This window comes from Epinephelus moara, chromosome 24 (genome assembly GCF_006386435.1).
Source record: "Epinephelus moara isolate mb chromosome 24, YSFRI_EMoa_1.0, whole genome shotgun sequence".
In the NCBI taxonomy this organism is placed as follows: Eukaryota; Metazoa; Chordata; class Actinopteri; order Perciformes; family Serranidae; genus Epinephelus; species Epinephelus moara.
Window position 1 is genome coordinate 44657119 of NC_065529.1, and position 14669 is coordinate 44671787.

The 14669-nt window shown below is 40.9% G+C and overlaps 1 protein-coding gene across 1 annotated transcript in view; it reads left to right on the forward strand.

Annotated features, from left to right (window-relative positions):
• LOC126385695 (serine/threonine-protein kinase 4-like) overlaps positions 1 to 14669 on the forward strand; it is a 52328-nt gene that overhangs the window by 18571 nt on the left and 19088 nt on the right. The window contains exon 9 of the mRNA XM_050037570.1: positions 28 to 238. Within this exon, the coding sequence (XP_049893527.1) occupies positions 28 to 238 (211 nt within the window). The remainder of the gene's footprint in view (positions 1 to 27; positions 239 to 14669) is intronic.

Here is a 14669-nt window from a genome sequence, read left to right on the forward strand (position 1 = left end):
TTTACCCTCTGCCTGTGTGTGTTTCAGGACGAGGATGAGGTGGACCAGGGGACGATGGTGCGGGCGGGGACAGGCGACTCAGGAACTATCCGGGCCGCTGGATCATTAGCAAGTTCACTCGGTGGTACGGCTCGGACTATGATCGCACACGACGACACTGGAACCATGCAGTCACAGCTGGGCACCATGGTCATCAACTCCGATGATGAGGATGAGGAAGAAGCCGGTACCATGAAAAGTAAGCACACTCCAGTGTATTTTGTGTCAGCCAGAAATAAACAGTGATGGAAGAGGTGCTTAGATTTTTTATGCCACAAGGTAGAAATACTCTGTTACAAGTTAAAATCCTGCTTTCCAAATTTTAATCCAGCAAAAGTATCAGTATCAAAGTATATTTAAAGATCATTAGTTTATAATCACCTGAAGATAAGAATATTGTGTTTTCGTTACCTGAGAATGGGCTGTTTGTATCTATATACTGAGCGAGTCGTCTTCCATGGAGTCTGTCATACTGTTTCTACAGTAGTCCAGAACAGACAGATCACTTAGCAGCTTTAGATAGAGCCATTTGTGTTTTTGCGTCGTCCACCGTAGTTCTCCTACATGTTTGGCACATGGGAGAAATTTCAGCTCTGTAACATCTCTAAGTATCATAAAATGAAACCATTCAAGTAAAATACAGGAACCTTAAAAGTAGTCCTTAAGTGCAGTACTTGAGTAAATGTACACAGTTACTTTCCACCGCTGCACATGAATCCTCTACAGATGGACGTGTGTAGAGATGTTACACAAATAAAGGTCATCACGTCTGACAAAGACGACAAGGAATTGACTCCCAGTTTACTGAAAGAGGTGTAAGAGGAACCGGCTAATGAGGAACATGCTGACACTGTTTAAAACAGTAGTGTGGACACAGGCTGAATGTCACTGCATCTGGCTCTCTTCATATCTATGTTCGAAATCCAAGCTCTGAATGTTGAAACTATCTATGTCTCAGTTTAATTCTTAATTATCATTTAAACCTAGGACATAGTTTCCACATTGAATGTCCACAGATAGCTGTGGTCAGGCAGGCACGGTTGTATTTGTAGTACAATTGATGGTCCGTGTGAGCCCCTAGCAGCAATGGGAGTGCTGGGAGGTAGGCTTACTGTCTTCCTACTGCCGACGTCCAGTGAAAGTAAAACTAAGAAGACGCCTCTGTGTCTTGAGTGAATGTTGCAGCTGCGGCTGGCGTGACTGCAGTGTTTTGAACTGGGCTGAAGTGTGAAATGAGATTGGAGCATGCGCTGGAGGTCTGGAGGTCAGAAAAAAATGGGCTGCACATGGACATCAGCATAGGGTCTGTGTGGACCCTCATGGACATGAGTGGATGATGACATTTACATCACGCAGACCCTTGTGGACATGCAGATGTGAAAACTATGAATTGGTCCACGTCCTGTATGTGTGAAACACTGCTGTCCACCAGTAGTCAGTGAAAACCAAGTTATGCTGTTTCAGTGATGGCAACAGTACATAGCTGTCTAATATCTCTGACATAAAATGTTTTGGCCCTTCATTGGGATACCCCCTTTTTTCCAAACATGGTGTCCTGTGGTCTGTTGTCACCATCCAAATAACTGCAGCTGTTCAGTGTCTTTTTTTATCCACCAGAGGGCACAGTGTGACCGTCGCACTGAGTGAAGGTCCCTGATTCACCTGTGAACTAGAGGATCACTGTGGTGTTTGTGATTGTTTGTCATCACATCAACTTTGCTGGTTTGCTGTTTTTTTTCTGGCCGTGCAATCAGGAGCTCTGTACCCAGTCTTTGAGGTGTGTTCTTGGGAGGGCTGAAAGCTTGTTGGCTCAGCCTGTTCTTCCCAAAATGGGACTGTCAGAGGATTCGTTGTAGTATCTATGTGAGTTGTTCCTGCCCTTCTTCTCAGAGACAGCAGCATGCTTTGTGTCTTCAAGTCAGTCATTACATACACTACATTTACCACCAGAAACTTCTGACACATCTGATAAAGTTGGTGATACCTCTGGTTAACTCCATGCTAGTAGAGTTTACAGCACAACTTTCACTTTTTACTTATGAAGGAAACTTGTATTAGTAAATACATTCTAATGATTTGATTCATTTATCTATAGTAACAGCTTATTTTTGTAAACAACCTCCACAGGCTGTTTACACACTGCAGTAACTTTTAATTGGGCCGGCTTTAATGATATATTTTCCTGCACTTGGTAAATATGATATGGTCATGTGATATTTCTTGACTTAACAAGTTAGGGAGCAGAGTCTGAATGCATCATTGCATCACAGGTGACCACCCCATAATGGTTCTTTTAAGGACATCAGAAGAGGCGTCACTGAACTGGGCTGAGCTCAGGATCATTTAAGATGAGATTAAAATTAATTTATCCAGAGGGAAATTGCTGTGCAGCAGTGGCAATAGGAGGTGGGAAGGGTGCAAATATAAAAGGGCTAAGAAAACAATCAACAAGATCACAATAACAATAAGGTGCAAATTCTAAATACACACAATAGCACTATACAGTGCCAAAATCAGGTTAGCAATATGGATCATAAGAATCTAAACAGGTTAACAGGAGGGAGCAGGCTAGGTGGGTTGCATATATATATGAATGCAGTCTGGGTTATCATCCTCTTGGGATAACGGCCAGTACTTTTGGAGATCAGGTGTAGGCAGCTGATATTTGGGCTAAGACTTCCTCTTCCGTACTTCATGCATTGTTTGGTACAGGCAACAATTATCTACTCAGAACTCCAGAAACTGCTGCTGAGGGGACAACAAAGAGTTGCGCCTGCATTGTGTTCACATATCTGCAAAAACCTCCAAAACAGAGAGGAAACAGACTCCTACACAAGGACACACAGGCAGTGAAAGAAAAAAGGAAAGTCAGCCCCCCGTCGTCAGCTACCGCCACACATAGATTCTAATTATGTGGGAAACACTGGATTCTTGATGCTTCGCTGCATCATTGAAGCGCTTAAAGAGTTAAGATCTGCTAAACGTCCATCAGGCCGCGACAAGTGTAGGCTTCCTTCAACAATGACTTGTAGCTTTTTGCTTTGTCACCGGTAGTCTGAACTAATAAGCATAAATGTTTAATGCAGAAAACTCTGGAGGACGTAAAATTGTGATCACTGCAACCACCTGGACAAATAGCAAACCAGCTGTGGACCTGAGGGTCCACGTGAGAAACAACTTCTGTCAGAAACTTATGTCAGGAGGTTCCCACTAAATCCAGTGAATGCACTACCTTCTGCTGGTGTCATGTGGTGAGGAATATGTTAGTGCTGCTTGGAGTCTAGTTGCAGTGTGGGAGTCGTAAGCATTGGATGCGTTGGGTGGAATTTGGAAGGGAGTCCTAATAAGAGTTGGACACTGTTCATCACTGCTGGCTCTCTGTGGGTGTGTTTTATGTGTTTGTTTTTATATGCAAAGAATTAACCCCAATGAGACACCACAGCACACTCAGTTTGGATGTGTGTATGTTTGATTTTGCTCTGTGTGACTCTGGTAATGCTCACCACTGACGCTTGTTGTACTTTGTTGATGAAAACAAAGCTACTGTGGAATTCTGTGTCACATTATTAAAACTCCTACACCACAGTTAGTGAGATATTTGTCTTCAAGCCACGGGATGCTTGTAGCATCAACAGCCACTGGCAGGAGTGTTAGCAGCATTTGGATAGTGAGCAGGGTAGTTTCCCACCCTGCAGTGCCCTGCTGAAACAGTCAGTACAGTCTGAATCTGAATCAGGTTTATTGGCATGGAGGTTTTTACACACAAGGAATTTGCCTTGGTGTGTTGGTGCACAATTATGAACATAAGCCCCTTTCCTACTTTTGTTTTTATGCCTCCATGCCGGCGATACCTATGGCTGGAGGCATGATGTTTTCAGGTTGTTCTTCCATCCGTCCTTGCATATATACGCAAAAACACTTTTTTTGCCATTATTCAACATCATAATTCGGGCACAGAAGGGGAGACATTTGATCAGACACTGAACTGGTGACAATAATCTTGAGTGTCCACCGTGAAACTGTGGCGATTGTATAGATCTTCTTTGCTGGCGGTTTGAAGATCTGTGTGAAGCATCCAAGTTTTAGAATATGTAGCTTCATTGCAGCAACATCCATATTTGAAGCATTGTTAACTGTCATGGCTACATGAATCTGGACGGACATGGATGTAAACTGTGACTACAGTTTGACTGATCACGGAGGCATACAACTGCAAAGTGGTAATTCTAGTTTGTGGGAAAGGTTACAATTGGCACTGACTCCGTAGACAGATTACTCTGCAGTACTCATGGGTGTTTATTTATCTGCGTCAGCTCCTGTCGGCAATGATGAAAATACAATACCTGGGTGGACATGCTAATTTTCACCCCTTTTCTGGCATGATGCAATTACGTACCGACACTGGATTTCCACACACTTACATCAAGGCAGTGTCACTTTATGTTTGAGCATTTGGTCTATCTTTCATTAAGTGTGCGGAGGGGTGGAGCCATGGTTGTACAAAAAATACTGTCCATCTCCATTCAAGCAGCTTTCACACATCTTTCTAAATTAGGCTCAGCCGGGTTTGAAAGAGAGACTGAGTAAGTGACAGATATAAAAAAAAAAGAAGTAACCTCTGTAACATTTTCACCGGCCTCCATGCTGATTTCTGCTGCTTACTAACCTGTTTTCCGGGATCTGTGACATAGAATGTGACACACCAGTAAAAAATAAAAATTAAAAAACATAAAGACATACAGGTCTGTTGCAGAGTGGCTCTGGTTTCCTGGCAATTGGAAAGAAATCCAGCATCTATTTTGAGCAGCTTTTTTCACATTTAAACAACGTGCATATACCTCAAATTGTGGTGGAAAAGAGGTAATAGTTAAATACAATATGAAGAAACACAAGTACGGCAAACTCAAAGAATCCTTAATATAAAAGAGAAACTTATACATAAGAAAATATATGTAAAGTCTATCTGTTTTTTGAATGAAGAGACCAGAAGTAAGAGGTAATGGGAAGAGATGAGAGAAAAATACATCCATTTTCCTCGACCCTAACACAGTGACTACTTATAGATCTCTGACACACATACTCATAAACGTACGCACATATACACACACACATACACGCACACATACACACACACAGTCTCCTGTCTGATGTCCTACTATTGAGTTAGTATGGATCTCCACTGCTGGCAGTTCAAACCGCATTAACACAGGAACATTTAGAGTTTATAATTACATTAGTACCCTGATATCCTTTAGTTGTGTGTGTGTTTGTGTGAGTGTGTACATCCCTGTTGTGTCCTTTCAATGCCTCAGTGTGTGTAGTGTGTGTGTGTGTGTGTGTGTGTCTATCCCAAACTAATGACCACAGTCTGATGCGAAAGGCAGCCTTGAGGATCAAGATAAGATATTAGATCAGATATTGATCCTTCCTAATGGTACTGAATAATAAAAAGCCTTTTAATTTACACTGATTAGCCACTGAGCCTCGCTCACGAGAAACCTCTCAGTCGCTCTCATCTCTCACTGTCTTCTATACCGCTTCTCCAACTCACTCACAGTCAGGATGGATTTATTAAATAAATATACGAATGTAACCAACAGGATATTAAACTCAAAATCCACCACAGAACACTTCATCATTGTCAAAAAAACATGTCATTGGTGTACTTTTATTTCCGGGCATATATGTTTCCAACAGATAACAAAGACTAAGGCAACGTCACATTACATTGACGGGGTATTTCAAGCAGCTCCAGTCAAATCAATTTAGAGCACGGCCTCCCAACCATCTCCCAAAAACACTACAGTATTACCATTTTCACTATGACATAAATCTCCCCTTATTAATGTCCCTGTGTATGTTTCCACACTGACATGGGCCTTCCCTGCCTTTGAATCCCACCATGCAGTTTGTTGTGGCGCTTTTAAAAACAAAGTTACAAACTGCTTTACATGTCGGTGATTGAAACAGACAAGACATGACAACAACAACTTTTAAAAGAACTGACAATAACACTTAAGTTTATAAAAACTGAGAGAATTAAAGACAGTCTAAATGAGGTTAAAACACAAGTAAAATCAGGAAAAGCTCTCTGATAAAAGTATGTTTTAAGAAGGGACTTAAAAGAGATCACTCACTCGAGCCTCTGGGGCCCTGACAGCAATCGCTCTGTCCCCAGAAAAAAGACCTCCCCCTAAAGACCTCAAACTACGTCCTGGTGTGTATGTCTCTAAGAGGTCGGAGGTTTTCCACCTCTCTCCTCTGGAACACCTCTGGTCTCTGTTTGTGGCGCAGCTTGCATGCCATCATTAGCTAGTACTTCATTACAAATCATGACTGGACGATTCAAGTCCAACTCACCCAATCTCAAGATACATGTTGTCATATTTCTGACGTTTTGGCTGAGCTTGTAGTTTAATGCTACGATGCTCTTGGTTTTAAAACTTGTTTTTATTAGCTACTTCAGGTACCTTAATTGCCTCCATTAGCTGTGTCTCACTGCCACTGGGCGTGCTGATAAACAAGGACATCAACAACCAAACGAGCCCTTTAATTTACACTGATTATCCACAAAGTTCACTCACTATAATCCATGTTAGAAACATCTTGTCTCTCATTGTCTTCTGCACTGCGTCTCCAAATAATTCACTGTCAGGATGGATTGAAAACATGACAAATGTACTGATGTAACTAACACGATATTAAACTCAAAATCTATCACAAAACACTTCATCATTGTCGAAAAAACACGTCATTGCAATACTTTTATTTCCAGATAACATAAACTTTGATAGCTTGACTTTGCTTTGAGGACGTATGTCAAGCAGCTGCAGTGAAATTAATTGAGATCAGAGGGTTTTAAAGTCCACTTTACAGTACCTTTGCATTAAATCCTATCTTTTTAATGTCTCTGTGAATGTTTCCACAAGATATGGGTCTTTCCCTCCTTTGTGTTACTTGGTTGCTTTCAGGTTTGCTTTGTTAAAATTATCCACCACCCTCCTCCCTTGTTAAAATCAATTTGAGGCGGTATGGTATCATTGCATAGCACTTCTATAGAAATCACAACCATCCATGACATCATCACAATGTAAAGTCAGTGAGTTGAGCAGGGATTCGTGGGTTAACAGTAGAAATGCTACTGTACATATTCAGACGGACGCATAACGCGGAAGTAAACCTGGAAACTAGAAAACTTTTTGGCATATGCGCCAAAATCATCTCCATTAAAATGAATGGGCACCACCTTGGAGTCCAGTGTATACTTATAGTTAAACTCTACAGAAGCAACTTAAACGGTAAAAATTGTTCTGGTTGGATGCTAACAGTAAGTTTAAGTTTATTAATCCCCCTGAGGGGAAATTCAATGTTTTCACTCTTGCTTGTCAATTACACACAGGTCTGAAAGACACACACATGCACAAACAGGACCTATACATGCACTAAGTGGAGAGATGTCAGAGTGAGGGGGCTGCCCTTGGTGAGGCGCCCCGAGCGGTTGGGGGGTTTGGTGCCTTGCTCATGGGCACCTCGGCAGTGCCCAGGAGCTGAACTGGCACCTCTCCAGCCACCAGTCCACGCTCCATATTTTGGTCCGGACGGGGACTCGAACAGGCGACCCTCCGGTTCCCAACCCAAGTCCCTATGGACTGAGCTGAACATCTGATGTCAGAATAAATGTTTTGAAACTAAGCTGAATCGTAGTGTTAGAAACTCTAACATGTGTGAATTGCTCCACTGAAAATGAAGCCTGATTGATGAGGTTTTCTCAGATTGTTTTCACAGATCTCTGATGGAAATCTCCTCTTGGCTGAGTCAGATAGATATCATGTTGTGATTTTGACAGCAGCGGCTTTTTTCTTTTCAAATTTTAAGTCACAGACTGATTTGATACATCCAGAAGTATTTATAATCTCTTTTAAATTCTGTTACTGATGGAAGTATTATGCTGTTTTAAAATACCAGCCCAGACATTTATAGCAGCTGAGTTTATGATATATTTATAGGCTTATGTTTCAAAATGTAGTTTGTTCTTCTGCTTGTTCTGTCGCCAGACAGAGACACATGAGAGAGCAGCAAAAGACAAGCTGTGGATGACTCTGTGTCTCTCACAAATACTGTATGAGCAGCAGCTGGCAGACTGAAGTGAGAGTCATTCAAACTTTCCATGTGTTGTTTGAGATGGAACCATTATGTTGTCTTAAATTAGTTATTGAAATTGACTTTTCCATCTCTTTGAGCCTCAGCAGTGTTACCTCATCAACTCTGTATTTACAAAAGCATGTTCTCAAGTAACTGAGAAGTACAAACAGTGAAGTGAGCATTACACACACTCAGTATAAATACAGTAGTGTATTTTTAATCCCCTCATTGTAAGGGTAAAGATTAGCTCTCTGTACCTGCTCAGCGCTCACATCTCTTTCCTTTATTAAAGTTTCATTTTGTTTTGGAGCAGATGGCCTTCCCCTCTAGAGTCCACTCTTATTTTTTTTGGCCTTTACTTTAAGTTCAAACTGTGTAAAACCTTTTAGTTTCCTAAACTCATGGCTTATGTTCAGACTGGTTTAGAGGCTGCAGCACTTGTGAGACTCTGTGGGCAGAACAAAGCATCAACCCTGCTGGAGTTAAGAGACTTTAATCCTACTGAGGCCTGAAACAGTTTGTCTGGTTGAACGTTTGTCAACTTGCGTCATTACACGGTGTTAAATCCCACCAAAAAATGAGTCAGCTTGATCTGATTTACTTGGGTTCCATGTTCATTTTCAATCTGGAAAGTTCCTCCAAGAAAAACAACATTTGTACTTTTTAATTCAAAGTAAACATGTGTACTCCCCACAGTGATGTGACTGCTGTGTGGTGACATCTGATCTGATTGGTTGGAAAAGGCTCCACAGAGAGGAGAGCGGGTCAGCATCGGAGCAGAGAAACAAAATAATGGGCTTGACAGTGGGTGGCAAACAGTAATGGCAGAAATATTTTTTATTACTTTTATTTCTTTTATTGTCTTTTTGGCATCAGGTAGTCAGACAGCTTTTCAGTTCTGTACAATTTAATATTATAACTAATTGCACAATCACAGTGACATTGCATATTTGGTTAATGTCCCTTCCAGTAAAATGACTCCTCTCTTTTCCATTTCCTCATCATGCAGTCGTAATCTGCTGTCAGTATATGGAAAAAGTCCTAAATGAGAACTGTCAAACAGATGATTTCATTATGAAAAGGCGAATGGGTGCGTCAGTGGCTCGGCTGATAAATTAATGCACAAATTGAAATCAATCTCATGACTTTTTGAAGCGTCATTCAGCTCCCCTTGTCTTTCTTTTCTGTCTCTGCTGATCTACAAATGCAGCAAGAAAAAAAGACTATTTACTGGCAGTCTTGGAAAAGGTCAAGGAAGAGAATTCATGCAACTCTTTTCTCTACATCTCACTTCTTCACGTTCTCCTCAGTGCACTCTGTAGCCTCAGTTTTTATCAAGTACAGATATTTTTTTATCAGTCTTTAAAATGTATTTGCCTCTGAGTTAAACAAAGATGTGATTCAGACCAAATGTGGATGCTGTTGAGTGTCTGCCCAAAAACTTATTTAACTTATTGAAAGTGTTCCTGGTGGGTGGTTATAAAACATTTAACTCGTCTACTTTAAAACTGGACCAGTACCATGTCAGGTCAAACAGATCAAGTGGTTCCTCGTGTTTGTTTCAGCACTCATAAGTCAGAGGACTCAACTTTATGTTCTCGGTGAAGTTTAAAGTGAAAAATCATGTTTCCAAACCTCACATGGTCCGTGAGCACATTTACCAGTCTAAAACTTACGCATGTTTTGGCTTTGTGGTTTTAGAAGGTCTGTTTGAGTAAAAGCTGAATTAACTTGTCCTAAACTGAGTAACTGAACAGACATTTTAGATTAAAGAAAGAAGGAAACTGCAGCTTTCCTGACTAGAGATTTCAACGTTTAATCCCCAATAATATTTTTGACAGTTATGCATGTTGGTCGACAGGTCTATTTTCTATTTCTCAGTTTACTGCACTGTGTACCACTTGGATCTGTTAGGTGACAGACAGCTGGCTTAACATGCAGAAACATAGTGCCTACTGCCCAGTCTCTGGTCTCCACCAACTGGGTAGGGTGGGAGCTACGTCGCAGCGCCAGTCATTCTGTGATTACCACTAGTAATGCAGTCCCAACCCAACAACGTTGCTGTGAAAACATTGTGCCCACCTCATGGTCACCCCAGTGATGAAGCGGCTCAGTTTTAAGCTGCAAACCCCCTTTAGCATTGTTAGCTTCACTGTTAGCTCTTTTAGCAGTGTTGGCACAGCTAGTGGTGCTAACGTAGTTAACAATGCTAAAAGGTTTTTTTCAGCTCAAAATGAAGCTGCTTACTTACCCAGGCTACCTGAGGCAAGACTGAAGAGTGGCCACCACGTTGTCCGTCCACCTGGACGGCTTCATCAGCTGTTATCACGATTGAGCGGTGCCGCTAACCTGGCTGGTGCGCAGTGGGGAGCAGCCAAGCCTAAAGTTAGCTAACCAGTTGAGACCAAAGGGGTGGCAGTTAGCACTCTGTTTTAGTATGTTAACGTGGCTAGCTGGCTGTCAGTGTGACACAAGCCAACACGAAATTAAAAAACATATTTGGGGCGGCAGTGGCTCTGTCCATAGGGACTTTGCTTGGGAACCCACAGGTTGAAGTCCGGACACGGACCAAGCATTGAGTGTGGTAGCTGGAGAGGTGCCCTTGAGCAAGGCACTGATCCCCCAGCTGCTCAGGGCATCTGTCCATGGGCAGCTCCCTCGCTCTAACATCTCTCCATTTAATGCATGTATAGGTCCTGTTTGTGCATGTGTGTGTATATGACAACAGAGTGAAAAAAATGTAATATCCCCTCAGTATTAATAAAGTATATCTTCTTCTACAACACGAAACATTAAAACTTCACCACATCTAAATGGATAGGGCTTTGAAATGCGGCAGTGAAGCTCACATCGAGTCAGTGAAGCATCCAAGTGAAAGGAAAGGCCTCCTGTGTTTCATCTCATTTTGTGTTTTTTATTCAAAATGAACCTGTTAGTAAACAGTTTATCAGTGTCAGGCTACTGAAAGAAAAATTAAGCAAAACTGACTTCCCACTTTCTAACTAAGGACCTATGAGATTGTCAAGACCATCAGTGAAGAATGCACATTTTATCTCTTCGACTTTGTGAGCTTTTTCATCTTTAACCTTCTTGAAAGTGTGTGACACTGATACAGTTGTGAGTCTAATCATTACAGTAATGAGTATACTTACACAAAGGGAATGTACACACACACACACACACACACAGAAATATAAAAACGGAGGAAACGCTGCTCACTAGCTCACTTGCCTCCACAGGGGGTTGGCATAGCAACCAACAAAGCACAGCAGGTCACAGTTTATAGGAATGTGAAGCACAGTTGGAAAGAGTCTTTAACCAGTCACATAATTGCTCAACAACACAAGATACCAAACTCGAATCAAAGAGACAATAGATGATGGATTTTTATGGGTCTGATCTTCTTTCATCTGATTTTGTTGAAAACCTCCATACTGGGAAAACTGCGGCTAGTTTCTTTAAACAATGACTTCTCTGAGGTCGGCGCTCTTGGCAGCTTAATCGAGTGCGGAGGCACCTGGCAGCAGAAATGGAGAATAAACAGCCATTAATTCTTTTACGGTCAGGAGATACTAGACTTTAAATTGATTTTGTGCCTGAATGAAAACAAACTACAGAGTCACAAGTGAGATCAGCGATGAGATATATGCTAAAGTGAGCTAATGTGAGCCAACAACTCAGTGTGTCTGCATTAATCATCATTACCAAGATGGGAATACACACAGAGTGTAAATCTGTCTCTGACAAATGCAAGATTTCCACAACAGATGGCCTGTTTCCTTAGAAAACTTTAAAGTCGCATTAAGCAGTTTTTGACCACCAATGGGCAGACAGACTATTAAACAAACCAGCAGCAATAGAACATTAACTTCTATATATCGTAACATAAGTCCGACAACAGTGGGGTAATATTTCCCCTCTGTTTAGTAAAATTCACCCCACGCGATCATCGTTTACAATATCTCCTTCCTCATGAAAACACAAAAACGATTCCAGATGTTCAAACAAGCATGTCGGGCCAGTTGGTGGCAATAAAAACTATGACAACAACACATCAGATTTAGTTTAGGGCAAGAAATAATAGCTAATAAGTAAACAATGGCAATAAGATTTAATGATAGAAACAAGCTTGGTCACACACTGCTGTGCTTCTGTGGTGGTCCAGAGGCAGCCACTGATGTTTCTGCTTGACCTTGGCCACCAGGTGTTCATCTCTTTCAAAGAACTTAAATATTTTTTTACTGCTTAGTTTTTGTTCTCGAAAAGGGGAGGTTGTGCAGTTATGGGTGCATAAATGGGTGCTGAACCCAAAATACAATGAGCATATTCCAAAAATGTGAGATACCACATCCCAAATTTCCAGATTAAATTAAAAATTAAGTCAAATGTGAGTATTTGGTCTTTCTTAAGTTGGAAATTTGGGATTTGTTCCCTCTTTACAAACAGTCGTAACTTGTTTCCTCTTTACGCAGACATAACACCACAACATACAGAAACACAATACTTGAACTTTGGAAGATTAAAGCAGGATTTATACTTTTGCATCAGCTCTATGCAGAGCCTACACTGTATCCTACTCATGTACTTGTGCAGTGGTGTGTCTGTGTCACTCTGCAGTTACACCTCCATAACACTGGTCGGCGACGGGCTTTCTGTGAAGTGCTGTAAAGTTAAGTTGATGTAAAACACACATTAAACACACATTAAACATGGCTTAATAGAGACAGGTTCAAACACAAGTACACAAATCAGCTTCACTATAACTCGCAGCATTCACAGACAAACATTTTTGTCTCTATCTGGACACATTTTCCCCACAAATACAACATGCTAACCTTATTAGCACAAGCCTATGGCATTTTACATTGTATAAATTAGCCTAGCAACGAGCAGAGATTTCCTCTGCGCATATGAAGCAAGGATAAATCACACACAAGACTTAAGATGCTATTTTTGTGGAGGCTTTACACTTTATGGTTTCTATCCATGAAATTACAGAAACGACAGGAGGTCTGCGTCACTGAAAAGTGTAGTTACGTTTCTGAGGAGGTGCACATCAGGCTACGGTGTAGGGTACGGCGTAGCCTCTACGTCAGCGCAGAGCCGGTGTCAGTTCAACGCAGAAGTATAAATCCCGCAGAAGGGACATTATTTCAACCTTAAATGTCTACTTTAATTCATAATATCTGTATTTTCTTAATTATTTAAAAAAGAAATCAATGACATTTTATAATTCCTCGTCGGTCAAATGGAGCAGGGGGTCCTACATGCAGGACGAGCTGTCCCCCAAATGGTAGGGAAACACTGTCTGCTGACCTGACGTTCATATTACCTGATTATTTGCCATGAATTAATTTCACATATACACATAAACCAGCTCTAATTTCCTTTCTGGTTTCACTGTCCATTTGGTAAAAAGAGGACTTTATTGTCAAACTAAAACAAAGCTAACAAGAGAAAGATATCTGCTATCAGCCTGTGAATAATCTTTATTACATAAAACAGTGTAAGGGTTAGCTTAGACCATAATAGAAAGTCAATAATGTGAACTGTTATAGACACCATATACACACAGTGTGTCTGCATGTAAACACAGTGAGATCTGTACATACCGCAGGAGCCTGTGTGACACCACAGCAGCTTATTAAAGTCATGAATCAGACGCTGCACTGCACTGATGCACTCACTGATTCTCTCCACTCGTAAACTCAGTGGAGTAAAACTAAAGATGCAGATAAGGTTTTGTACAGTCTCAGTGACTCCACACGCTAATCGTCTCTGTAACTGTTGCCTCTCCCGTGCTTGGATTCATAATATACTAAAACAGTCACACTGACACTTACACATAAAATGATTCATAATGAGGTCACCAAATATTTCTCAAACTACCTTAATTGCTTCACAGACAATCACAGCTATTCGACAAAATGCAGCTTGACAGATTTTATTCTTTTTAGATTCAGAAGTTCAATGGGCAGAAACACCTTTTTATATATGTTGCAATTATATGAAATAAAATTCCAGTATCTCTGAAACTGATTGAACCAGTGAGAGATTGTAAGCAGGCTTTAAAGAAATGACCAGATAGTCTCTGATAATAGGAACCTTGTAAAAACTAGTACAGAGGATCACAATGGAAAAAAGCCTGCGACGTTCTTGTGCATGTGCAGTTTAATTCTCGACAGTTGTAGATGTGTGTGGTGACTGTCTTCAGGTGAAGCAGATTTATGTCTGTTTTATAATTGTTATATCTATCTACAGCGCCTTGCAAAAGTATTCACCCCCCTTTGCTTTTTAACTATTTTGTTAGATTCCAACCTGTAATTTAAATGTTTTTCATCTGAACATATCATGTGATGGATCTGCACAAAGTTATCTAAGTTGGTGAAGTGAAATGAGAAAAATATATATAAAAGAATAATTTAAAGAAATAAAAAAGTGAAAATTGGCATGTGCATATGTATTCACCCCCTTTGCTATGAAGCCCC